Source organism: Podarcis bocagei, assembly GCF_964188305.1.
Source record: "Podarcis bocagei genome assembly, chromosome: 18".
Lineage (NCBI taxonomy): Eukaryota > Metazoa > Chordata > Lepidosauria > Squamata > Lacertidae > Podarcis > Podarcis bocagei.
Window position 1 is genome coordinate 5,137,360 of NC_138144.1, and position 26,729 is coordinate 5,164,088.

Below are 26,729 nucleotides of genomic sequence, written 5' to 3' on the forward strand. Positions count from 1 at the left end.
ACTCTGGCGAGACAGTCCGTGGGCAGGGAGGGTCTCATCCTGCGTACCAGGTGGAGCTGGAGGACAGCCGCCCTGGACGCAGAATTGACCTGTGCCTCCATGGACAGCTGTGTGTCCAAAATGTCTCCCAGGCTGTGCACCTGGTCCTTCAGGGGAACAGTTGCCCCATTCAGGATCAGGGAGTCCTCCACACCTGCCCACCTCCTGTCCCCCCAAAACAGCACTTCTGTCTTGTCAGGATTCAACCTCAATCTGTTGCCGCCATCCATCCTCCAACCACCTTTCTCTTCAATCTCTCCTCTCTTCTAATGTGCATCCCTCTCCCCCTGATACCTCCAGTGGGTATTGCCTTTGCCTTCAAGACAGGACCAGCCGCAACCAAAGAGTGCCCTGCCCTCTGCTCAGCTGCCAAGACCCTCACTTTAAAAACTGCACAATTCCCAGCTTTGATGCGTTCAGCCTGAGCTAGTTGTGGGACCCCCAAGAACGACACCTGTCTCACTTGCAACACCTCGGCGCGCAGAATGGGGGCGCAATGCACATCCGGCCAGCGGGGCGGGCGAAATCCCTTCCGCCACGGAGCAATTTAAAAGAAGAACCACAACAGGCTATGTGCCACATTGTAAATTTATTTGGCAAGTAGGGGGAAGCACGGGGGGGCAGACCAGAGGCCCCCCCAACTTCTGCCTCCCCACGAGGCGCAGTGGAAAGGAAAGGGGTCTTTCAGGGAGGCAAGCAGAGCTGCATCACAGTGGTAATCTAGGGAACCCTAGAGGAGATGGCTGGGTTTGGGGCTGTCACGGCCAACCAAGCACCCGGTCTCCGCGGGTTCCGCAATCCATTCAAAGAGTCAGTTAAGGCCAAGAGCACGAGGATACGAGGGAGAGGGGAATTGAGAGAGAGAGAGACAGACAGACAGACAGACAGACAGACAGAAAGCTCCACGTTCAGGGCAGAAGGGGCCAGGCACCCCCCCCCCATCGGAAGGGAAAAGCCGGCTGCTGATTCCCTTTGCCGCAACTGGGCCAGCTTCTGCCCGCGCAGCTGACCAGGCAGCCGCCAGGGACCCCGTCTGTGAAGACAAGTAAACGTTAAGAGGAGCTAAGAGGCACTCGGATTGTGGAGGAGGTGGAAACCCAGCCTTTGGGGGTTTCCAGAAAGCTTTGGAAACTTTTGCTTCCGGAGTTGGAACGCGAGGGGAGTTGGGCGTCTCCCGCCGTGCCAACTCTTATTAGATCTCTTGCAGCGAGGGGCCGGGATCGCTGCGTTCACGCTTCACGAGGGGCTCGCCGGCGCACCGGGAATCCGCCTCCGCCTCGCTGCCCAGGTCGCTGTTGTCATCTGCGGGGAGAGAGGAGAGACAGAAGTCATAGGGCTGTGTCCAGCAGGAGTCGCGACTCGGAGCGGACCCACTGGAAGGACTGGGCACGGCTGACTTCGGTCCACTCATTCTAGCAGGTTCACTCCAAGTTGAGCATAGCTGAATACAAGCCGCAGGGTCCGGGTTGCAAGACCCTGCAGCTGCCACCCCCCCCTTTCTCCAATGACCCAACGGCCCCACCCACCCCAAAACGGTTTATCAACGTATTGTTTTCTGCAAGCGCCTATAATTCATGTACTGTGAATTGAGAAGCAACGCATTGGAGAACCAACAGCTAATCCACTTTTTGTTGTGTCCGGGAAGCATCCTGGCAATAGTTACTATGACTTGCATTAATTGCTTTGATGGATTGGTTGTTTGTCCAGCAATTGCTGCGGGTTGGACTCTACAACCCCATGATTCCATATGCTATTGTGTCGGACATTATGGCGGTTGTCCGTCAAGGGCACCGCAGTTCTCGTGAGCTGCTTTGAGCTCAGCCTTTGTTGCTGGAGAAGCAGGATAAAAAGGTAAAGGGACCCCTGCCCATTAGGTCCAGTCGTGGCCGACTCTGGGGTTGCGGCGCTCATCTCGCTTTATTGACCAAGGGAGCCGGCGTACAGCTTCCGGGTCATGTGGCCAGCAGGACTAAGCCGCTTCTGGCGAACCAGAGCAGCGCACGGAAACGCCGTTTACCTTCCCGCCGGAGTGGTACCTATTTATCTACTTGCACTTTGGCATGCTTTCGAACTGCTAGGTTGGCAGGAGCAGGGACTGAGCAATGGGAGCTCACCCCGTCATTGCGGGGATTCGAACCGCCGACCTTCTGATCGGCAAGTCCTAGGCTCTGTGGTTTAACCCACAGCGCCACCCGCAAATATTTAATCAACTCAGCCCCAACCCCCTCCCTACCTGTCCCATGACCGGAAGGAGCAAAGAGAAAAGGAGATCTGAGGCAAAAAAATACCTTTATCGAGCAAGGCTGGAGACATGGAGGCGAGGTCACTGAACTGCAAGAGAAAATGGGCGGGGGGCATTTGGTTGTGAGCGAATCTGGAGAACGCCCCCCCCCCCGCTTTGCTCATCAATTCCCCACTGCTCCCTTGTTAAACCCCCCCCCCGAGCTGTGGAGCGTCCAAAGCTGCTCGTGGGTCAAAGCTCTTGTTCTGATGCACAAACGCCCTGAGCGATTCGGGTCCGGCATACTTTCAGGACCGCCTGAGGCCAAGCAGCTTGATCTCTGAGACCAGTGCCGGATTAAACCCTTTGGCGGTCAAAATCACGGGGGGCTCCCTCGCAAGTTATCTCCCGATTTATTTTTATTTTATTTTACTGACTGACAATTCTAATAAGCCAATTTTATTACACAAAACGAACATCACTTATTTTGATCTGTTGTCGGAGTGGGAGGGCCCTAGGTAAAGGTAAAAAAGGTAAAGGACCCCTGGACGGTTAAGTCCAGTCAGAGGTGACTATGGGGTTGCAGCGCTCATCTTGCTTTCAGGCCGAGGTAGCTGGCGTTTGTCCGCAGACGGCTTTCCAGGTCATGTGGCCAGCAGGACTAAACCGCTTCTGGTGCAGTGGAAACCAGAGTGCTCAAAAACACAGTTTACCTTCCGACCAGAGTGGTACCTATTTATCTACTTGCACTGGCGTGCTTTTGAATCGCTAGGTTGGCAGGAGCTGGGACAGAGCAAAGGGGATTCAAACCACCGACCTTCTGATCAGCAAGCCCAAGAGGCTCGGTGGTTTAGACCACAGCACCGCCCGCTCCTAAGCTAAACCCATATAACTCGTAGCAAACTCATTCTTTTCTCAGGCGGTTTAGAAACTTCAGCTGGCGCAGGATTCAGCGGGCAGACTGCTTACCGGGGCAAGGCAGTTCAAGCCTATTGTGCAGCCCTGTGGGTGCACCAGGGCAACTTCCTAGTCTTTGTCTCCTCTCGGAGGAGGCTTAGAATCATAGAATCATAGAGTTGGGAGAGACCACAAGGGCCATGGAGTCCAACCCCCTGCCAAGCAGGAAACACCATCAGAGCACTCCTGACATATGGTTGTCAAGCCTCTGCTTAAAGACCTCCAAAGGAGGAGACTCCACCACACTCCTTGGCAGCAAATTCCACTGTCAAACAGCTCTTACTGTCAGGAAGTTCTTCCTAATGTTTAGGTGGAATCTTCTTTCTTGTAGTTTGGATCCATTGCTCCGTGTCCGCTTCTCTGGAGCAGCAGAAAACAACCTTTCTCCCTCCTCTATGTGACATCCTTTTATATATTTGAACATGGCTATCATATCACCCCTTAACCTCCTCTTCTCCAGGCTAAACATGCCCAGCTCCCTTAGCCGTTCCTCATAAGGCATCGTTTCCAGGCCTTTGACCATTCTGGTTGCCCTCCTCTGGACACGTTCCAGTTTGTCAGTGTCCTTCTTGAACTGTGGTGCCCAGAACTGGACACAGTACTCCAGGTGAGGTCTGCCACTGCAGAATACAGTGGCACCATTACTTCCCTTGATCTAGATGCTATACTCCTATTGATGGACACAGTACTCCAGGTACTTAACCCACCCTCACCTCTCCCATCACGGCGATGGGCGTCTCCCCCGTCGCTTGAGCCACGCGATGCTCCACCAGGTAGAACATGTACTCGTCGTACAGCAGGCGGATCAGGTGAAAGGAGCCGAAGCTGGCAGCGCTGCGCAGGGTGAGGTCTCGGATCACCATGGAGCTGTCGAGGGACAACACACACACAAAACCCGCTATCAACGCGATGCAGAGTTAACTTGCTGCATCACGCAGGGGGCCGGAAGGAAAGCGGCCGGGGGTTTGACCCCGGGTGGCAACAGGGCCTGACCTGTAGAAGGACCACTTCAGCAAGAACTGCCGGGCTGCCTTTGGGAAGCCGGCCCCTCCCTCGTGATGCTTCAAGACCTGGGTCACCACGTTGTCCAGCCAGCTTGCCCACTGGTCCAAGGAGCTTTGCTGCTGGAGGGTCAGCTTGAAATCCTGCTCCAGTTTCTGCACCAGGCCCTCCTCGCACTGGCACACCCACGAGGCTTGCTCCTGGACCGGCGAAAGAGAGGGAGAGAGAGAGAGAGAGAGAGAGAAAGAAAGAGAGAAAGAAAGAAAGAAAGAAAGAAAGAAAGAAAGAAAGAAAGAAAGAAAGAAAGGAAGGAAGGTGTACATATACAGTGGTGCCCCGCAAGACGAATGCCTCGCAAGACGGAAAACCCGCTAGACGAAAGAGTTTTCCGTTTTGGAGGTGCTTTGCAAAACGAATCTCCTATGGGCTTGCTTCCCAAGACGACAATGTCTTGCGAGTTCCTGCGGGTTCCCCCCCCCTTTTTCTAAGCCGCTAAGCCGCTTATCAGCTGATCCGATAAGCCGCTAAAAGCCGCTAATAGCGCTAATCCGTCAATGGGCTTGCTTCGCAAGACGAAAAAACCGCTAGACGAAGAGAATCACAGAACGGATTCTTTTCGTCTTGCGAGGCACCACTGTAGTTAGGCTATCCCTGTCCAGATAGGGGCGTAGGTGGGCCACCAGCCCAAGCTCTATGCCAGGGGTCTGCAACCTTTAAGACAAAAAGAGCCATTTGGACCCGTTTTCGAAGAAAAAAAAAACTGGGAGCCGCAAAACCACTGCGACATTTAAAACAAATATATCTCCGGAGCCGCGATCTGACAGCGGGCGGGAAGGTGACGTCGGGACGGTGTGTGACTGACGCACGCACCGCCCCCATGCGACGTCACAGCCAGTACAGCGCCCGCCACAGTGGAGAGTGTCGGGGCGCACAATGCGCCTCCTCCCCTCGTTAGTATCCGCCCCGGAGCCGCGGCAAAGGTGTAAAAGAGCCACGTGCGGCTCCGGAGCCGCGGGTTGCAGACCCCTGCTCTATGCCAATGAGACCACCTGAGCCTCGAGCGACAGCAAAGGATCCAGGAGGTTGGCCCAGATTACCCTTGGAATCCCTTCCAGCACTATGATTCTATGACACCGTGCTGCTCCGGCTCACCTGGACGTTAGCAAAATCCACCCGGTTGAGGTCGCTCAGCATCTGGTTGATCTGCGAGGTGTTCTGGAGGACGGCGCGAGCCGCCTGCGCCAGGTGGTTGAGGGAGGTGTACCTGCGGAGAGTCTGTGCAAAGGCGCTCACCACACCCACCTGGCGTGTTCAGGAGGTGGTGACAGGGATCGGGGAGGAGAGAGAGAAACAAAAAGGGAGGTTAAACTCAGAGAATGTGAAGCACAGAGCGGATGAAATGCGAGATGTGAGGTTGTGCTTCATTTATTAGTTAAATTTATACAAAGGTAAATATAAAAATATGGGGGGGGGGGACGGGTGGCGCTGTGGTCTAAACCACTGAGCCTCTTGGGCTTGCCAATCAGAAGGTCAGCGGTTCAAATCCCCGCAACGGGGTGAGCATCATTCTCTGTTGTGTGGTGTTGCTATACAATTAAAGAAAAAAGAAAAATTTCCAGATGAATTTCAATCAAAAAGGTCCTACTCAGCACCTTAAGATGCGGGTGGTGCTGTGGGTTAAACCACAGAGCCTAGGGCTTGCCGATCGGAAGGTCGGCAGTTTGAATCCCCGCAATGACGGGGTGAGCTCCCGTTGCTTGGTCCCTGCTCCTGCCAACCTAGCAGTTCGAAAGCATGTCAAAGTGCAAGTAGATAAAGAGGTACCGCTCCAGCGGGAAGGTAAACGGTGTTTCCGTGCGCTGCTCTGGTTCGTCAGAAGCAGCTTAGTCCTGCTGGCCACATGACCCGGAAGCTGTATGCCGGCTCCCTTGGCCAATAAAGCAAGATGAGCGCTGCAACCCCAGAGTCGGCCACTACTGGACCTAATGGTCAGGGGTCCCTTTACCTTAAATATGGGGTTGGGCTTCATTTATTTGTTAAATTTATACAAAGGTAGATATAAAAATATGGGGGGACACGCGGGTGGTGCTGTGGTCTAAACCACAGGGCTTGCCGATCAGAAGGTCGGCGGTTCGATTCCCCACGACGGAGTGAGCTCCTATTGCTCTGCCCCAGCTCCTGCCAACCTAGCAGTTCGAAAGCACGCCAAAAGTGCAAGTAGATAAACAGGCACCGCTGTGGCAGGAAGGTAAACGGTTTTCTCTTTTTGAAACTTCGGAAAAAGTTTTTGGGTTTTTTTTAAAAGGAAATTTGTGCAGCCGGAAAATCCTCTTTCAAAAACCCCTGGCAGTCGCCAAGGGTTTGGATAAGTGAGGGTAGGCTCTGAGGAAGCAGGGACCGGTTCTAAACGCAGCTGCCCCAAAGCTGTTCAGACTGTAAGGAAGGAAAGGGATGCAACTTGCTGCATCCACTGCTTACCTTTGTCTGGACGATCTGCTGGGGAAAGTCGCTCATGGCGTTTATTAGCCAGCCTTCCAAACTTTTGGCGAAGTTGCGGATGGCCTGGGTCAACGTGCCTGCGGGGACAAAGCGAGGTCTAGACAGAACAGCCTCGTCAGGCTGGCAAAACCTTCACAGCACCCCACATTCCCCCCTCCCTCTTTAAATTCTAAAGTTTCGCCCAAGTAAGCAAAATCTGCACAAGATCGACAATAGCAAGGGAGGAAACGAGGCCAGGATGCTGCCAGTGAAGTCATAAGTGAAGAATAAGGGATATAGAATCCTTCTGAATAATGCGGGGGGGGGGGGCGGTGAACTTTAATTCAGCCGAAGAATATGAAAATGCAATCAAGTAGATACTAAAATGTAGTAAATTCATCGCCACGTAATGTAGGGTTACCAGACGTCCCCATTTCCCGGGAACAGTCCCTGGATTTGCGAGTAGGTCCACGTAGAACGCATGGCAGTAGTCCAAGCGGGAGATAACCAGAGCATGCACCACTCTGGCGAGACAGTCCGCAGGCAGATAGGGTCTCAGCCTACGTACCAGATGGAGCTGGTAGACAGCCGCCCTGGACACAGAACTGACCTGTGCCTCCATGGACAGCTGTGAGTCCAAAATGACTCCCAGGCTGCGCACCTGGTCCTTCAGGGGCACAGTGACCCCATTCAGGACCAGGGAATCCTCCACACCTGCCCGCCTCCTGTCCCCCCAAAACAGTACTTCTGTCTTGTCAGGATTCAACCTCAATCTGTTAGCCGCATGCACATGAAAGCTAATAATAATAACAATAATAATAATTATAATTATAATGCTGCTCTGCCCCCTTAAGGAGCCGGAAATGTGAAACAGGTGAAAATAATTTAGGCACTTTAAGTGGATGAAAAGAGCAAGAGGGAGCCTTGAGAGAAAGGGAGAGGGAGGGAGGGAGACAGAGAGAGAGAAATAGATTTAGCGGTGTCCTCCCCACTCTGTACTCACTGGGAACAGGCCGGAGAACATCTGGGATGAGGATCTCCACAAGCGTCTGGTACAAGATGTGGTCGCAGCCCCGCATCCATTTCATGATGGGGACGTATTTGCACATGGCGATCAGCTTGTGCCTCGGGACAAGGGCGTCGCAGGGCTCTTCGCTGCACGAAAAGGAACAAGGGTGAGGGTCAGCAGCCACGGCAACTGAAATCTGAAACACGGGGGGCAGTCGGGGTGGACCCCTGGGTGGTTAAGTCCAGTCAAAGGCGACTATGGGGTTGCGGCGCTCATCTTGCTTTCAGGTCGGGGGAGCAGGCGTTTGTCCGCAGACGGCTTTCTGGGTCATGTGGCCAGCAGGACTAAACCGCTTCTGGCGCAACGGGACACCGTGATGGAAGCCAGAGCGCACAGAAACGCCATTTACCTTCCCACTGGAGTGATACCTATTTATCTACTTGTACTGGTGTGCTTTCGAACTGCTAGGTTGGCAGGAGCTGGGACAGAGCAACAGGAGCTCACACTGTCACGGGGATTCGAACTGCCGACCTTCCGATCGGCAAGCCCAAGAGGCTCAGTGGTTTAGACCACAGCGCCATTCGCATCCCATGAAGGCAGGAAGAGGGACAACAGAGGAGAACAAGCTAGGGATGCCAGGCAGCTTTTTGAGCTAGTGTTGGAGCGAGGAAGTATGGGGATGCACAGTGAGAAGCCGCACCCGCAATGATATCCTTGCAAAACATAGTTTGCACATTAGGACTGAAACATTTTGACTCCCCCTCCAAAAAAACCCAATTTCCTGTATCATAAAGGGGTGAACTCCTGCTTAGAAACACTGAAAAAGGGACCAATTCTTCTCCGTTGTGAAAAAAGGTCACCCCAAAATGAAAAGTTGGAATCACTGTGGAGAGGTACCTTGGTTTACAACCATAATCGGTTCTGGAGGTCCGTTTGTAAACCAAAACAGGTTGTAACCCAAGGCATGCTTACGCCATTGGGTCTCCAAAAACAATTTGTTCGTAATAAAAAAAATATGGGTTGTAATCCAAAAAAAGGTTGCAAACCGGGACACACACTTCCGGGTTTGACGTGTTTGTAATCCAAAACATATGCAAAACAGACTGTTTGCAAACCAAGGTACCACTGTATATGTAACTCGATGAAAATGACTTCAAGAACTTGTCAGAAATATTGAAACCATACGCAACCCTGATTTATTCTAAGCCATAAAAAGTGATGTACTATGTGAAAACATTGGCAGCATTAAGATAAATTCAACAGTGCAACTAAGTTTTGACGGGTGCAATAATGGAATACTGAATGGTTTAGATTTTCTAAAATACGCAGGGATTTATGATATGGAAAATGAACCATGGAAAGAGAAGAGGGGAAGTCCCTGATATCTTAAAGATGCTTAAGTTAGTATTTTAAATTGGAAAACTGAAAATTTAATTAACAAATTAAATATTATCTGTACAAAGCGTCGTACGTGTCTTAGAAAATCTGCAAGCTGTTTTTCCTGTATTATAATACACAATTATGATTATCATGCATAATTACATAATGTATTATGCAGTTACATATACAAAAATCAATTCATTGATTTTGGGGTGACCTTTCCCCCCCAAAAAAGATTTAGAAGCGACAGTTCATTCCTTTGTTTTCAGGCCAAAGTTCGTCTAACTAAGCTGCAGGAACACGAGGTTGTTAAAAAAAAGAAGTTATAACCGTATTGCACAAAGCGGCAATGTAACGAGTCACTCATTCCGTCAACACACTTTTAAGGCCAAGGGCGGAGAATTCTCATGGCCAGCTGAGGTCATGACTGCCACGACACGTAATGCAAAATACAAGCATTTTGCAAACTTCAGCCGGGAAGCTTCAGTTTCATTATTTATTGAGGGGGTGGGGAGATGATAAACTGCTTATCGATCGAGTTCTTACAGACACGGTGTTGGGGTTTTTTTTGCTCAGGAGGCACAGAATCCCTAGAAATGGCTGTAGGTTTTTGACTGTGAGATGAAGTAGGGAATCTACTCTTCTTTAATATGTAGAATTTTCAACAAAATTGTTGTTCTTGTGGGAGGGCGAGTTGCGCAGCGTGGTGGTTTACCTGGAAGGGACGGCAGCAGAGGCCGATTCGCTCGAATGGGACTCCGAGTTCCAGAAAGATTGCCATAGCTTCTCGATGTAAGGGAACTGTAGGCTCATCACGACATCCACATTCGCCTGGGGAGAGAGAGGGAAATGTAGCGCGGCAAAGCCCAGAAATGGAAGTGTGAGGGAACTGACATCGGAGCGAGAGGCGAAGGGGAGGCTCCCAGATGATGCTGGCGAAGGACCCAGCAGCAGGGGGAGAAACAGCTCAGTGGAGGGGGAAGCCAATCAGCGCAACACCAGGGATAAAGGGGGGCAGACGGGGGAATTGGAGAGAGGGCTCCAGGACTCTTCACTGGACATCAGTGAGGAGAGCCCACGTCCTCCGCTACCCATGCCTTCCCTGCGCAGAAGACTCCCGCGCAGTGAGAGGAGGAGGAGACTGGGTGTCAAACAACTTTTATGTTGGAAGAGGTTCAAGAAACGCCCACTGACGGATTCTGCCAGTGACTGAGGCAGCCACGATGAGAAGGGGCTGTGCAGTCAGAAAGGTTTAACAAGGCAAATTAACCGAGAAAGGCACCAGTTTACGCACGAGTAACTCATACCCATTACAGGAAGCAAGAAGAGATTACGACGAAAGAAAAATGGCAAACAAAATTAATGGACTACGCTGAATTAGATAAAACGACAGGAAGGATTCGAAACCTGTGGGACCAGAGATTTACAGAAGATTGGAAGAAATATACAGTGGTACCTCGGGTTAAATACTTTATTCGTTCCAGAGGTCTGTTCTTAACCTGAAACTGTTCTTAACCTGAAGCACCACTTTAGCTAATGGGGCCTCCTGCTGCTGCCACGCCGCTGGAGCACGATTTCTGTTCTTATCCTGAAGCCAAGTTCTTAAAATGAAGCACTATTTCTGGGTTAGCGGAGTCTGTAACCTGAAGCATCTGTAACCCGTGTATAAGGCTAGGTTTTTAAACAAAAAAAAAATAGGTTTAAAATTGGGGCTCGCCTAATAGTGGTGAGGGGTGTTTTCTTAATTTGGAGTCCCCCAAAACAGGGGACGTCTTATACATAGGAGCGTCTTATACACAGAAAAATACGGTATGTAGATGAAATACGGCACCCTTTTATAAAACACTTTACTAAGAACCCTGAAGAATGGCAACCGCCTTTGGCAAACTTAACCAGATTGATTAGTCTTGGGCGCCGAGCTACGATTTTCGTTTTTGCATCCTTTTCTCTCTCTCTTTGTAAGTGTCATTCACTGGCGATCGATAAACCTGCTTTAAAATCACCTCGCAATGCCGCCTGTAGAGGACCTGAAGAGTCTTGACGTCGCTCGCGTCGATTCCCTCCTGCAGGAGCACGTTTTCCAGATCGAGGGCTGGGAAAGCAGGGAGGATGTGGGTGACGTCTGCAGGGCAGGGAGAAAACATTAGGGGGAAGGAAGAAAATTGTGGCATCTGGTGGTATTTTTTTGGGGGGGAACTATTATTATTATTATTATTATTATTATTATTATTATTATTATTATTATTAGAATTTATATGCCACCCTATAACCAGAGGTATCAGGGTGGTTCACAGAACAAAATCAAAATATAAAGCCACAAAATATATAATCAAAATAAAGACAACAACCCAATAACATCCCCCCCCTCCAAAACCCCACATTTTAAAAGGGAATAGGATGTCAATCAAATTAACTAAAGGACTGGTTAAAAAGGAATGTTTTTGCCTGGCGCCTAAAGGTGTATAATGAAGGCGCCAGGCGAACTTCCCTGGGGAGAGCATTCCACGGACGGGGAGCCACTGCAGAGAAGGCCCCGTTCTCGTGTTGCCACCCTCTGGGACTTCTCATATTAACATTTGTTTTTTTTACCCTAAAGTTTGAAAGCAACTAAGATGAGAGGGTGCCTCTATCTATACTGTAGGCACCCTATATATAGAAAGGAGCAAACCAGTGATATTTTAGGGAGCAGGCTAGCAGGCGGTGTCCATTACTTACATCACAGGAACCTACACAACACAAAACACTGTTGCTGTATGTAGGTTTTATTTTATTTTTTATCTTCTATTTTGGAAATGTACATCCTTTAAATTTTCTGGGGGCCCCCAAGAGAGTGGGGCCCTAAGCTATAGCTTGTTTAGCTTATACGTATATCCGACACTGTATATACACACATTAGGGACGTGGGTAGCGCTGTGGGTTAAACCACAGAGCATAGGGCTTGCCAATCAGAAGGTCGGTGGTTCGAATCCCCTTGACGGGGTGAGCACCCGTCGCTCGGTCCCTGGTCCTGCCAACCTAGCAGTTCGAAAGCACGTCAAAGTGCAAGTAGGTAAATAGGTACCGCTCCGGCGGGAAGGTAAACGGCGTTTCCGTGTGCTGCTCTGGTTCCCCAGAAGCGGCTTAGTCCTGCTGGCCACATGACCCGGAAGCTGTACGCCGGCTCCCTCGGCCAGTAAAGCGAGATGAGCACCGCAACCCCAGAGTCAGTCACAACTGGACCTAATGGTCAGGGGTCCCTTTACCTTTACATACGCACATATATTTATTTATACAGACACACACACATCATTATTGATTCCCTAATCACAGAATTACGGAGTTGGAAGGGACACCCAAGGATCATCGAGTCTGACCCCCCACAATGCACGAATTCACAGGGATTGAACCTGCAACCCTGGCATTAGATAGCTCCTCACCAATGAACTGCTGGTGGTGCTGGCTCTGCGCAGCAACGGATTGCTCGGGCGTGGAGTGAAGGCTGCTGTTCGAACCGGCCTCCGCCAGGCCGTCCAACTTCTGCGAAGGTCTGTACCTGTGGTCGGGAGGGACGAAAGCATCAAACTGAGACTTCCACTTCTTCAACACCGCTCCAAATCTCCTCATCACTTTGGATTATTTCTCTCCTTTTTTAAAGGATCCGATTTCTTTCCGCAGGGCTTGTAAGACAGAGTTGTTCCACCTGGCCTTTGGCTTGGAGCTAATTTGATTCCCTCCCCCTCTTTCTTTTTTCTTTTTCCTTTCTCCTCCTGTGATGAGGCTGCATTTAAATATTCAAGATCTCAAAGTAGCTGTTTTACTACAAACGAATTTCAGAAATAGACTGGAAAGAGAAGCTGCTGAATTGCAACTCATTACCAAACTTAAAACCATGGAGAGACCTGGTCTGAACAAAGACATTGGATTCTTATCTCATTATACATGACTAAGCCATTTTTCACCTTCTCACCCCTTGCCTTTTCCTGTAAGACCTATTGCAGTCGTTAAGAGTCGTCAACAGGCTCATCTCAGCTACCTGCCAATCTCCCATTCCCACCACCCTTCTGAGTAATACCCCTCCCCACCTTCTCACTATATAGAAGGATCTGGCAACTTCTGTTTCAGTGTATCTGAAGAAGTGTGCATGCACACGAAAGCTCATACCAAGAACTAACTTAGTTGGTCTTTAAGGTGCTACTGGAAGGAATTTTTTTATTTTGAATATTTTAACGTTTCTATATTTTAATGTTGTATTTTAATCTTGTTTTTAAGTTGTATTCATTCAACTTGTTTTTATTATTGCTTGCTAGCCGCCCTGAGCCCGGTCTTGGCTGGGGAGAGGGGGGTATAAATAATAATAATAATAATAATAATAATAATAATAATAATAATAATAATAATAATAATAATAATAATTATTATTATTATTATTATTATTATTATTATTATTATTATTAAAGTCACGGCAGACATCTGTTGAGGCATTTTGAGCTGGCATTTCTCCTAATGACACACACTTCTTTTTTTTTGCAAGCATCGCTAGCGCAGTGCATTCCTGCATGCAGTTTTCGCTAATGGACACGTTTTTAGACACCTCAAGCACGTTGTTCGGTTGGGAAAATGGCAACATTCAAAGTGTGTATTTCGAACGACGGCTGCATCTTGGTTTGAGCGCTGCTTCTGAGCAAATGGTTAAAATGTGAGCTCAGGGGGCCTTCATGGCCAGTGGCTACAACCAGGAACACTCAAAAAAAACCCCCAGAGTTTTGTTTTACTTCTTCTCAGGAATTGAGAAGACAAGAAATTTCTAAAAAATGTTTACAATGTAGATACAAAACCATTGTAAACATTTTTGTTTACAAAAATTATTTTGCAAACATACTTTTTGTTTACAAAAATTATTTTGTAAACAAAACCAAAATATTAGCAGGATTTTAAACACACTTGTAATGTTAACAGAATGTATAGCTAATCTAGGAAGATGGAAAATTGGAGAAGTATCGATATGCGACAATGGCCGCGAGAGTTCTAATAGCACAAGGATGGAAGACTGAAGAAACCCCAACTAAAGAATCATGGCAAGAAAAATTGATGGACTATGTAGAACTGGCAAAACTGACATATAAGCTACGGGACAAGGATAACTGTGACTTTAAGGATGAATGGGAACCCTTTACAAAGTATCTGAAGACCCAACAAAGCGAACTGGACTCCTTGGCTGGCTTTGCATAAACATTCACAAACTTTTTATTGATAATAATCGGCTAAATAGTTTGAGGATCTATACAACTGTGTAACATGCAGAAAGCAGCATTCTTAGAGAAATCAAAGAGTGGAACTGAGGGAAGTCGGGGGGTGGGGGTCGGTGGGTTTTGTGGGGGAGGGAGGAAAAATGGGGGGGTGGAATAAGGATGATATGTTTCTGGATAATATGTTTTAATTTTGAATAAAAAAAGTTTTTAAAAATATATTAGCAGGATTTTGAACACACTTGTAATGTTAACAGAATGTATAGATAATCTAGGAAGATGGAAAATAGGAGGAGTATCGATATGCAGTTGAAAGCAGGACCCGTGGAAGGGATGGGGAGAAGTCAGGAGATTCAGAGTAATCTCAGTAATTAGATTTGGAAATGGTTTTGTTGTATGTTTATATTTTTGGAAAATCAAATACCTTTGTTTCTGGTGGATGGGCTGCTGCCTCATCGCCATATACTGAGCATCTTCCTGCAAGCGGTTGAGCGGGGAGTCCGGCTTGAGGCGGATACCGTAGTAATGGTATTTGGAATTTCCCCTGAGAGGGAGAAGATCGGTTAAGTCAAAATAACAACAACCTACCGTATTTTTCGCTCCATAGGGCGCATCAGACAATAGGGCGCACCTAGGTTTTTTTTTGGGGGGGGGAATAAAGGGGAAAAAATTATTCCCCCCCCCCAGCCCCAAAGAGCAAAGAAGCCAAGACAGTGAGCGGGATCCATCCCACTGGCTGCCTTGGCTTCCTCTTTAGCCGGGCACAACCTCTCCAGCTGCACGCGGCTTTGGCAGAAGCCAAGACAGAGAGGGATGGGTCCCGCTCGCTGTCTTGGCTTCGTTTTTAGCCATGGGACTGGGGCGGGGGAAGCCCGAATTTCCCCCGACCCCAGAGCGGGTCCGGGAGCGGGGGTGAGGTTGCGTGCAACCTCGCCTTCGCTCCCGGAGCTTGCTGCTATCCGCAAGCCTTCTGAGCCCGGCGGAAACTCCCGCCGCGCTCCGAAGGCTTGCGGATAGCTGCCTGAAGCCTGCATTCACTCCATAGGACGCACACACATTTCCCCTTCATTTTTGGAGGGGAAAAAGTGCGTCCTATACAGCGAAAAATACGATAACCAGCAACTTGCAAGTCTAGGGTTTTCATGCCGCCAGGTTCTGCGTCTGAAGTCTCAGAGCACCCTTCGTAGAAAGTTCTGCTATACCAAGTCAGACCCCTTGGCCCATGTTGACTGGCAATGCTTTCACGGGCTGGCAGGCGCGCTCCGGAATTTCAATCAGGACAGGGTTTCCAGTGCTACCTGGAAGCGGCTCTGTGGCATTTCAGACAGGAGAGGCCAAACAAGTGCTTTCTTCCATCGTATTATTATTACAATGGTTGCCATCAATTTGATTTGAACTGATTTTGTAACGAATTGATTTTAGAATGCTGTATTATTTTACTGTTGTTAGCCGCTCTGAGCCCAGCTTCAGCTGGGGAGAGCGGGATATAAATAAAATTTTATTATTATTATTTTATTATATGCTGGATGAGAGCCTCCCTGCCAGCGCACTGTCTCTCCAGAGTGGTGCATGCTCTGGTTATCTCCTGCTTGGACTGCTGCCATGTGCTCTACGTGGGGCTACCTTTGAAGGTGACTCAGAAACTGCAATTAATCCAGAATGCGGCAGCTAGACTGGTGACGGCCGCCGAGACCACATAACACCGGTCTTGAAAGACCTACATTGGCTCCCAGGATGTTTCCGGGCACAACTAAAAGTGTTGGTGCTGACCTTTAAAGCCCTAACAGCATTGGCCCAGTATACCTGAAGGAGCGTCTCCACCCCCATCATTCACTGAGGTCCAGCTCGGAGGGCCTTCTGGCAGTTCCCTCCCTGTGAGAAGTGAGGTTACAGGGAACCAGGCAGAGGGCCTTCTCGGTGGTGGCTCCCTCCCTGCCGAACACTCTCCCACCAGATGTCAAGGAAATAAACAACTATCTGACTTTTAGAAGACATCTGAAGGCAGCCCTGTTAAGGGAAGCTTTTAACGTTTGATGTTTTATCACTTTATTATTATTAGTAGTAGTAGTAGTAGTAATATTCTGTTGGGAGCCACCCAGAGTGGCTGGGGAAACCCAGCCAGATGGGTGGTGTATAAATAACAAATTATTATTATTATTATTATTATTATTATTATTATTATTAGCAATTGTCCTTCCTTAACCCTCCCCACCCAAGCAGGATTCTAGTCCTCAGGCTCAAAAAACAAAGGGCTGGCTTTAAATAATGAAGGAATAGGTTTCTGTCCAGTCAGTTTGAAACGGGACCCAAAATCCACTTTTATTTCCTTTTCCAAGGGAACATTTCTATAATGCTTTAACTTGAGCTCTTGAGCCAAAACCCAGCTGCATAAACAAGTGCTCAAAGCTCTCTCCCTTATCAGTCCATGAAGGCCGGTAATGACGGATGGCCTTGTCCGTTCCAAAGTGGAACAGGGATGACACGTCTGGGCCTTATCTTACATCCTGACCACAGACCTAGTCCAGGAACAGCGCCAGGAGTTGGTGACCTTCTTACCCCAAAATAAGAGTGCCAGAACAGGAATACCCTTATATGGTCAGAAGTACAGGAAGGAAAACTCTTTTATGGTTAAGAGCACCGGAACAGGAACATCTGTGATGTCAACTTACGTGTATAAGCTTACGTGTCTGCACTCCTGGGGAAGGGGGCAGAGGGTGCCTGGAGAATATATATACTGCATGAAATTTCTCATTTCTTTGGACTTGCTGTGAAGTGACCACGCAAGTGCCTTTCTGCTGCTCCGGAGAGCAGAAATAAAGAACTCTTTCTCTGAACGAACCCTCGGTGTCATTTGACTTCCTTCTTCCCGTCCGGGAGCAACGCAGAGCCCACCAATCGGTAAAGTCTAATAAGGCTACAATAAGAACGCTGGAAGTAGCCTTACGCCAAGTCAGATAATTGGGTCCATCAAGCTGGGCACTGCAAATACTGCCTTTTTGCAGCTCTCATGGGGTCTTTCGCGGCCCTGCCTAGAGACAATGGGGGTTGCACAGGCTTGGAGAGTATGCCCTCCAGCGCTGAGCTGCAGTCCCTGGAAATAAAGCTAAGTTTCCAGTCCTCAGGGTTTTGAAGGGAGATTGGGCCCGGTGTTTGCAGAGGCCTCTTTTTTTTTGAATAATTTTTTAATTAATTTTCAACACAAATATACAATTTTTTAATCCAAATTTTCACAAATTTATCTCATTTAGGACTTCCTTCAGCTCCTCTATCATCCATATTTATCTCTCAATGACACATTTCTTATGTTTAATATTGCTGTTAGTCTTCCCTTCCCCTAACTCTTTCTTTTTAACAATATATCTCCAATTTCACAGTGCTTCTTGAAACCCCACTAGCGTTGTTTGAACATCACATATACTTTTCAGATACAGTGGTGCCCCGCAAGACGAATGCCTCGCAAGATGAAAAACTCGCTAGACAAAAGGGTTTTGCAGTTTTTGAGCTGCTTCACAAGACGAATTCCTATGGGCTTGCTTCGCAAGACGAAAACGTCTTGCAAGTTTGTTTCCTTTTTCTTAACACCGTTAATACAGTTGCGACTTGACTTCGAGGAGCAACTCATAGAACGCGGTGTGGTAGCCTTTTTTTGAGGTTTTTGGTGATTTTTGAAGCTTTTCCAAAACATTTCCGACACCGTGCTTCGCAAGACGAAAAATTCGCTAGACGAAAAAACTCGCGGAACGAATTAATTTCGTCTTGCGAGGCACCACTGTATTCCGTAAATTTTCCCTGCAGAGGCCTCTTAAGCCCCCTCTGCCGCAACCCCGCCTGCCCTGCAAACCTTGTGCCAAGCCGACGGGTCCTCAGTCCCATGAAGACGGAGCGGATCAGCTTCCCGAAGGACGCGGCGTTCACGGGGTCCAGTTTGTGCTCTTGGCAGTGGCGCAGGTAATGGTTATAGAGAGAGCTGCGGGGCAGGCTGACCCCTTCGGCCGTCTCGTAGTTGTCCAGCAGCCACTGAAGCTGCAGGTTTCATTTTTTAAAGGGAGAGAAGGGGGGAGAGAGAATTTAAGAGGGTTTTGCATGCTGGGTCCCGCTCGTTCGCACGCGCACAGCTCCCACAGAGGACGCAACTGGAACCAAACGTAAAAGAGAGCACTAGGGTAGCTCAGTTGGTTAGAGAGTGGTGCTGATGACCCCAAGGTTGTGGGTTCGATCCCTGTATGGGACAGATAATATTCCTGCGTTGCAGGGGGTTGGGATAGATGATCCACAGGGGTCCTTCCAGCTCTACAAATCTATGATTCGATTCTATGAACCTCTCCCCCTACCACCAAGCAAACGCGCAAAAGGCAGCGGTCGTCTTTTGCAAACCGCTTTGAGGGGTGTATAAATTTGGCAAAGAACAGCCTTTGCCAAAGGTGTCATGGGCCTTGAAGACACTCAAACTCAGGACACAAGGGAGAAACGTGCTAGGAGGAAGGCACGCTTGGCAAATCTACACCGTGATCAGCTCCCGCCCGGAAACTGATGTCCCCACTGCGGAAGGACGTGGGGATCCAGAATTGGCCTCCACAGTCACTTACGGACTCATTGTTAAGACCGTGTTTAGGGAAGGCAATCTTACTCGGCTACGAGGGATCGCCGAAGAAATTTCATGCAATAAAATAAATTCTACTACGGTCTGATCGCAGGTCCCCAAAATGGTTGGGTAGGCCAATTTTTTCTGTTGTTGCAAGGGACGAAACCTGAATTTGTTGTGGGAAAGCCACTTCCGCAATAAACATAGGAGGTGGGGTTGCGGGCGTCACGCCCCTTCCCCACATTCGTGGGGGCTGGCTACAGCCCCCGCGATACCTAAGGGAATCCCCGCCCGTGTCATACCCCGGGCCAGCCAATCAGCTGGCTCCGGGGGCGGGGCCTCAGCTATTTAAACCTGCCGCAGCCGAGGCTCCTCCTCTTTTCCTCCGCTGCTGCAGCAGTTAGGCATTGGTAGGGGTACTGTCCTATTGTTATGCAGATGATGGGGGGGAGGTAGCGCCATCACCTTCCCCCAAATCAAAGGGTAGTCCGGTAAAGGATTCCGGGGGGCGTGGCCTTGTCCTAAGCCTAGGGAGGTATGGGCCCACGGCACGCCCCCGAGTGGTGACCCCAGGGGAAGGCCTAGTTGACGTGCCTCAGCAGGACTCCTCCCCCTGGTGATTAACCCTTCCGGCTTCTAGCCGGTTAGTAGTTAGGACCAATGCCTAAGCCAATACCGCTCAATTCCTGTACAGTGGTGCCCCGCAAGACGAATGCCTCGCAAGACGGAAAACTCGCTAGACGAAAGAGTTTTCCGTTTTGGAGGTGCTTCGCGAAATGAATTTCCTATGGGCTTGCTTCGCAAGACGACAATGTATTGCGAGTTCCTGCTGGTTTTTTCCCCTTTCCCCCCACTTTTTCTAAGCCGCTAAGCCGCTTATCAGCTGATCCGATAAGCCGCTAAAAGCCGCTAAAAGCGCTAATCCGCTAATCCTTCAATGGGCTTGCTTCGCAAGACGAAAAAACCGCTAGACGAAGAGAATCACAGAAGGGATTCTTTTCGTCTTTCGAGGCACCACTGTAATCAATAAAGTTGTGGCCTAATTCGACCCACTGACCTGAATTCTTGTGTCCTGTGTCTTTATTTCATTGGGGGGAGGCGGGAACTCGCCACGCAAAACGGCAGCTTAGCGGCGGAGCAAGTACGATCTTGAATGCAGAAGCTTCAGTCCCTACTGGGGCATCCAACTGGGCCCCCGAAACCATTCAGGGCCAGACTAAAACCTCACACGCCCCCCGCGCCCTCCCAACTCATGAACCGATGAAGCAGAGAACCTCAACCCTGCCTAGTGCTGCTTTGCCAATGTTTCATGCAGAAAACATGCTGGCGAGGGGCTGGCCTCTCTACCCACTGTTCAACTTTGCCAGGTTGGCGGGAGGGGGGGGGGAGACTGGAGGGACAGAGGAAGGGAGATGAAGATCTGGGCTGCCAGGCCAAAAACAGTTCCCCAGCCCCAGCCTAACATGCTATAGGACTGCTTCAGACAGACCTAAGTTCAGAGTCTGCTCGATAACACACACGCTGCAATACACCGCAGCTCTTTCCTGCCCCGCAACTGTTGCGTTGCTCCCTGCTCTTCCTCCCCTGAACCCGACAACGGAGAGAAGCTACCAAAAGCTCTGTGAAGGGCGAAGGAGCATGCAGTTAACTTGGCAGGTAGCAAGAAGGGGCACCACTTCAGGACAGGAGAGAAAGAGGAGCCAAGCAGAGGACGTTCTGCTGCGACGGAAGACGGGGAAGGCTGCGGATAAGGGGGGCATTTCTGGAAGGAGCAGTGGACCAGAAGCAAAGCTTTGAAGGTGACTCGGAAGCTACAACTAATCCAGAATGCGGCAGCTAGACTGGTGACTGGGACTGGCCTCTGAGACCATATAACACCAGTCCTGAAAGACCTCCATTGGCTCCCAGTACATTTCAGAGCACAATTCAAAGTGTTGGTGCTGACCTTTCAAATCCATAAACAGCCTCGGCCCAGTATCCCTGAAGGAGCGTCTCCACCCCCATCGTTCAGCTCTGAAGGCCTTCTGGCGGTTCCCTCCCTGCGGGAAGTGAGGTTGCAGGGAACCAGGCAGAGGGCCTTCTCGGTGGTGGCGCCTGCCCTGTGGAACGCCCTCCCGTCAGATGTCAAAGGAGATAAACAACTGCGCGACTTTCCGGAGACATCTGAAGGCAGCCAGGAAGTTTTAAATGTTTTATATTTGCTGTTTTTCTATTATGTTGGAAGCTGCCCAGAGTGGCTGGGGAATAAATAAGAATATTATTATTATTTGCTGTGTTTTTATTATGTTGGAAGCCGCCCAAAGGTGCTGGGGCAACCCTGTCAGGTGGGCGGGGTACAAGTAATTTTTTTTAAAGGTAAAGGTAAAAGACTCCTGGACGGTTAAGTCCAGTCAAAGGCGGCACTCATCTCGCTTACAGGCCAAGGGAGCCGGCATTTGTCCACAGACAGCTTTCCGGGTCATGTGGCCAGCAGGACTCAACCGCTTCTGGCACAATGGAACACTGTGATTGTCCAGAGTGCATGGAGACGCCGTTTACCTTCCCGCCGCAGTGGTACCTATTTATCTACTTGCACTGGCGTGTTTTCGAACTGCTAGGTTGGCAGGAGCTGGGACAGAGCAACGGGAGCTCACCCCGTCGTGGGGATTCGAACCGCCGACCTTCTGATCAGCAAGCCCAGGAGGCGCAATGGTTTAGACCCCAGCGCCACCAGCGCCCCTGGTACAAGTGATTGATCGGTACCCAGCAGCACATACAAAGCAGTTAATATGCCACAGAAGCTTAATGTTTGTGGGCGTCAATGGGCAGCTTGGCCATTGCTGTGTCTTAGGCGGCCTGCCATCACACATGCAGAAGGTCCAAGATTTCAACCTTTAGGATCCCCAGTAGGGTTGAGAGGGAGACCCCTACATGGAACCCCGGAGAGCCCCTGCCAGCCAGTGCGGGAAACACTGAACTAAATGATTCCACAGCCTGGCTTGTCCATGGTAGCATCCCACCATTTCCTTTCAAATCAGCCCTTCGTTCGGAAGCACAGGGGCTAAAACAGGGGGCTTGGTTTATAGGGGGGAAACTGCAGCTCAGTGGCCCAGTTCACACATGGAAGGTCCTTGGCATCTCTACAATTCAACGATTGTATGACCCGCTCTGCCCGAAACTGAGGTCCAGCGCCGAGGGCCTTCTGGCGGTTCCCTCGCTGCGAGAAGCAAAGCTACAGGGAACCAGGCAGAGGGCCTTCTCGGTGGTGGCACCCGCCTTGTGGAACACCCTCCCACCAGATGTCAAAGAGGAAAGTAAGTACCAAACTTTTAGAAGACATCTGAAGGCAGCCCTGTTTAGGGAAAATGTTTAATAGGTTATTGTATTTTAGTGTTTTGTTGGAAGCCGCCCAGAGTGGCTGGGGAAACCCAACCAGATGGGCGCGGTATAAATAATAAATTATTATTATTATTATTATTATTATTATTATTATTATTAACCCTGCAGAGCGGCTGCCAGTCAGTGCAGACAAGGTAGATGGATCTGATTAGGTACAATTTTCCTATGTTGCATTTCAGGAGTGGGGAAGTTTCCCAGCAGATGGCGTGGTCCTTTCTGACCTATCTGTCTCTGCTGCCTTGCCTTGTGATGTGTGCGCCTCACAAGCTCAAAACCGGGGAGCACATTTACCGTATTTTTTGCTCTATTAGACGCACTTTTCCCCTCCTAAAAAGGGGAAATGTGTGTGCGTCTTATGGAACGAATGCAGGCTGCGCAGCTATCCCAGAAGCCAGAACAGCAAGAGGGATTGCTGCTTTCACTGCGCAGCGATCCCTCTTGCTGTTATGGCTTCTGAGATTCAGGATATTTTTTTCCTTGTTTTCCTCCTCCAAAAACTAGGTGCGCCTTGTGGTCTGGTGCATCTTATAGAGCGAAAAATACAGTAGGGGGTCCGTTGCACCATTCGCGGAACAAAAACTACCCTAGAAACGTCAACGTTTTCAAAAGCAGGGGGCGCACGGCTTGGCTTCTGGAAAAGAGCAGGGTCCGCAGTACTTCACTAATTGGGAACCACGGATTTAATGAATCGTTTGCAGGGCTGAAGTTTGCTCCTGGCAACCGGCGGTGGGGGAGATACGTGCTTGCTTTTCAAGTGCCGCAAGATGCTCGGCTTGTGCTTCGCTGCAGTAAATGGGATTCTGAAAAGCGCACAGAAGCTGGAAAACAGGGCGCCGGGGCAGGGGGTGGGTTGTCTACGGAGGGGCCAGGCAGGTGGGAGGCAAACTTACATGGCTGTTCAGCAAGCTGCTTTTGTGCGACGTTATGCCTTCATTTTTTTGGAGGTTTTCAATCGCCATTTCAAGCTGGAAGAGGGGCGGCAGCGAGGCCAAAGAGAGAGAGAAAAGAAGGGAAATCAGACATTCGGCAAACAGCCGGGGGGGGGGGGGAGACCCGCCTGAGCCAGTGTGAAGCCCTTCCCTCAAACAGGTGAAGTGGGGCGTGGGATCAGGCGCAGGAAAGCACAAATGTTACACTGGGGGGGTGGAAGGCATGCAAAAGAAGCCACACGGTGCGGGTGGTATTATTTGGGGGGGAGGGGGTGCGAAAGAGAAAGAAGCAGCCCCTTGCGCTGCAAATATAGGTTTATCGGGCATTTATCATTGATTTAGAAGTCACACATCTAAACAGGAAGGCAGTGGCGACTTGGGGGTTGAAAGCAGAAAGGGTTTCCTCGGACCCAGTGGAATTAATGGGCCCAAATTGGCCATGCTCATCCATTTCAATGGGTTCATCTAAAACCAGCATTGGATATCAGTCTTTCCGTTTCTGCCCTTTTTCACGCGAAAAAGGAATCTGCCATCACCCACCCCCCCCTTAAGACTTCTCTTCTTCAGTATTGCTCAGCTCCTTCAACTTTTCCTCAAAGCAGTCCGATCATAGCTGTCAACTGTCCCTTATTTGGCGGGAAAGTCCCTTATCCCAGCGCCGTGTCCCGCTGCTGTCCCTTATTGATGATGTCCCTTAAATTTCCCGGGTTTCAAAGAAGCAGCTCCTTTCCCTCCCTCCCTGCCGGCCAGGGAGGAGGGAGGCTCCAACTGTGTTGCTTGGCTGCGTTGCTCACCCAATAAGGAGTCTAAGAACGACTGGGGGGTGGAGCTTGCATGCCTTGTGCCAATCAAATCGGCCGCATTGCCTGGGGACTCGCCTTTGCTCAGCGCTTCCCAGCGGAGAGGTGACGGTGGTTTCCCTTGCTGCATCCCCTTTGCCGGGTTGCTGCGCTGTGGGAACCACCGCTTGGCTGCTGGTTGACTAAAATGCCTTATTTTGGCTGCTGATCCCTTATTTTCGAGGCTGCTGGTCCCTTATTTTCAAATCTGTGAGTTGACAGCTATGAGTCCAATCTGCACAGCTTTAAAGCCTTTTATTTCTCCCATCTTGAGGGGAGGTATATAAAAGGCTCAATGCACCGGATGTAAATGCAAAGTTTGGCAGTACCCCATGCAAGACAGGAGAGTTGCTTTTAGGCCCACCCCAACACACACACCTGAGTCCCAAATGTCCATTTATCTACTGCAGCAGAGATGCTCAACTTCTGTACTTCTACTCCCAGTGGACGCTGATCCACTACGTAAATGGGGCACTGGCCCCCAACTTGAACCATGTGATGCAGCGGCAGAAAAAGCTATTGCTATTTACAGAAGTACAGAGTCCAGATCCAGGCATAAAGGTAAAGGTACCCCCTGACCGTTAGGTCCAGTCGTGGACGACTCTGGGGTTGCACGCTCATCTCGCTCTATAGGCCGAGGGAGCTGGCGTTTGTCCACAGACAGTTTTTTCGAGTCATGTGGCCAGCATGACTAAACCGCTTCTGGCAAAACAGAGCGGCGCACGGAAACACCGTTTACCTTCCCGCCAGAGCGGTACCTATTTATCTACTTGCACTTTGAGGTGCTTTCGAACTGCTAGGTGGGCAGGAGCTGGGATGGAGCAATGGGAGCTCACCCTGTTGCAGGGATTCGAAGCGCTGACCTTCTGACTGGCAAGCCCAAGAGGCACAGTGGTTTAGACCACAGTGCCACCCGCGTCTACACTAGCTGGTAGCAGACAGATGAGTCTGAGATGAGTGTAAAGTAAAAGACAAAGGACCCCTGGACGGTTAAGTCCAGTCAAAGGTGATTATGGGGTTGCGGAGCTCATCTTGAGTTTAGGCCGAGGAAGCCGGTGTTTGTCCACTGACCTTCTGATTGGCAAGCCCTAGAGTGGTTTAGACCACAGCGCCACCCACATCCCTGCCCTCCTATTACTCAGCAGTGACACAGATGGGGAAGAACCCTAGACCAGGGGTAGGCAAACTAAGGCCCGGGGAGCCGGATGCGGCCCAAATCGCCTTCTCAATCCAGCCCACGGACGGTCTGGGAATCAGCGTGTTTTTACATGAGTAGAATGTGTGCTTTTATTTAAAATGCATCTCTGGGTTATTTGTGGGGCGTAGTAATTCATTCATATTTTTTCCCCAAAATACAGTGGTACATTGGGTTAAGTACTTAATTCGTTCCGGAGGTCCGTACTTAACCTGAAACTGTTCTTAACCTGAAGCACCACTTTAGCTAATGGGGCCTCCTGCTGCGCTGCCGGAGCACAATTTTTGAAGCAATGTTCTTCACCTGAAGCACTATTTCTGGGTTAGCAGAGTCTGTAACCAGAAGCATATGTAACCTGAAGCGTATGTAACCTGAGGTACCACTGTATAGTCCGGCCCACCACATGGTCTGAGGGACGGTGGAGCGGCCCACGGCTGAAAAAGGTTGCTGACCCCTGCCCTAGACTGGGTTGACTCCACCTGCCACCAACTCTGGCTCTGCCTACGAGTTCTGCCCTGCCAGTCCCAATGTCCAACAACCACCGCCGCCTTCCCTTGCGGGTGCCTGAAACACCCCCCCTTTCTCAGAATGCACCTCAATGTGACTTCAGGGAGGCGGCAGCGGCAAGCCCCGACGTACCGTGGCTGGGGAGGAGCGCGAGGTGTGCGAGAGGGCGTGCCTGGCACTCTCCATGCCGCTGTGGATGAGGTAGGCTCCCGAGCTGGACACGATCTGGCTTCCCCCGATGTCCATCGCGAGGCCCACCATGCCGTGCGAGGGGATGGTGGTGGGCGACGAGGGCCCGGTGCTCACCTGAGAGCTGCCTCCCTGCGCTTCGAAGTAGGAGGAGGCGCTGCTGGGGGCGTAGATCTGAGCTTCCGTGTTGTAGGAATAAGCGGCACGTCTGCCGGAAGACCGGGGTTGGGGTGGGGGGAAGAGGCAGGAGACAAAGAGAGAAGGGGTTTAGTTACGAACACATGCAGTCGGGCAGGAGGGCCTTCCGAGAGGGTCTGGGAAGACCTAAGGGTTTGAAAGTACTATCAAGAAGACTGGAAGAAACTGCCCGCGGACTGTCTCACCAGAGTGGTCCATGCTCTAGTTATCTCCCGCTTGGACTACTGCAATGCGCTCTACGTGGGACTACCTTTGAAGGTGACCCGGAAACTGCAATTAATCCAGAATGCGGCAGCTAGACTGGGGACTGGGAGCGGCCGCCGAGACCACATAACACCGGTTCTGAGAGATCTGCATTGGCTCCCAGTATGTTTCTGAGTACAATTCAAAGTGTTGGTGCTGACCTTTAAAGCCCTAAATGGCCCAGTAGACCTGAAGGAGCGTCTCCACCCCCATCGTTCAGCCCGGACACTGAGGTCCAGCTCCAAGGGCCTTCTGGTGGTTCCCTCCCTGCAAGAAGTAAGGTTACAGGGAACCAGACAGAGGGCCTTCTCGGTAGTGGCACCCGCCCTGTGGAACGCCCTCCCTTCAGATGTGAAGG

General features: G+C 50.1%; 1 protein-coding gene across 3 annotated transcripts in view; it reads right to left on the minus strand.

Annotated features, from left to right (window-relative positions):
• Positions 1–611: 611 nt before the first annotated feature.
• Positions 612–26,729, minus strand: part of RFX2 (regulatory factor X2) — a 56,629-nt gene continuing 30,511 nt past the window's right edge. Inside the window, exons 5-18 of one of the 3 annotated variants that reach the window (XM_081177736.1) lie at positions 26,048–26,138; positions 23,162–23,236; positions 18,153–18,334; positions 14,736–14,855; positions 12,503–12,618; positions 11,090–11,208; positions 9,802–9,917; positions 7,701–7,852; positions 6,698–6,795; positions 5,372–5,521; positions 4,211–4,419; positions 3,931–4,084; positions 2,328–2,370; positions 612–1,341 (exon numbers count right to left, since the gene is read on the minus strand). In XM_081177736.1, the coding sequence (XP_081033862.1) occupies positions 1,232–1,341; positions 2,328–2,370; positions 3,931–4,084; positions 4,211–4,419; positions 5,372–5,521; positions 6,698–6,795; positions 7,701–7,852; positions 9,802–9,917; positions 11,090–11,208; positions 12,503–12,618; positions 14,736–14,855; positions 18,153–18,334; positions 23,162–23,236; positions 26,048–26,138 (1,735 nt within the window). In that variant the 3' untranslated portion in view covers positions 612–1,231. Of the gene's footprint in view, positions 1,342–2,327; positions 2,371–3,930; positions 4,085–4,210; positions 4,420–5,371; positions 5,522–6,697; positions 6,796–7,700; positions 7,853–9,801; positions 9,918–11,089; positions 11,209–12,502; positions 12,619–14,735; positions 14,856–18,152; positions 18,335–23,161; positions 23,237–25,873; positions 26,139–26,729 lie in introns of all 3 variants that reach the window. The other 2 variants (XM_081177734.1, XM_081177735.1) reach the window with 2 other exon arrangements.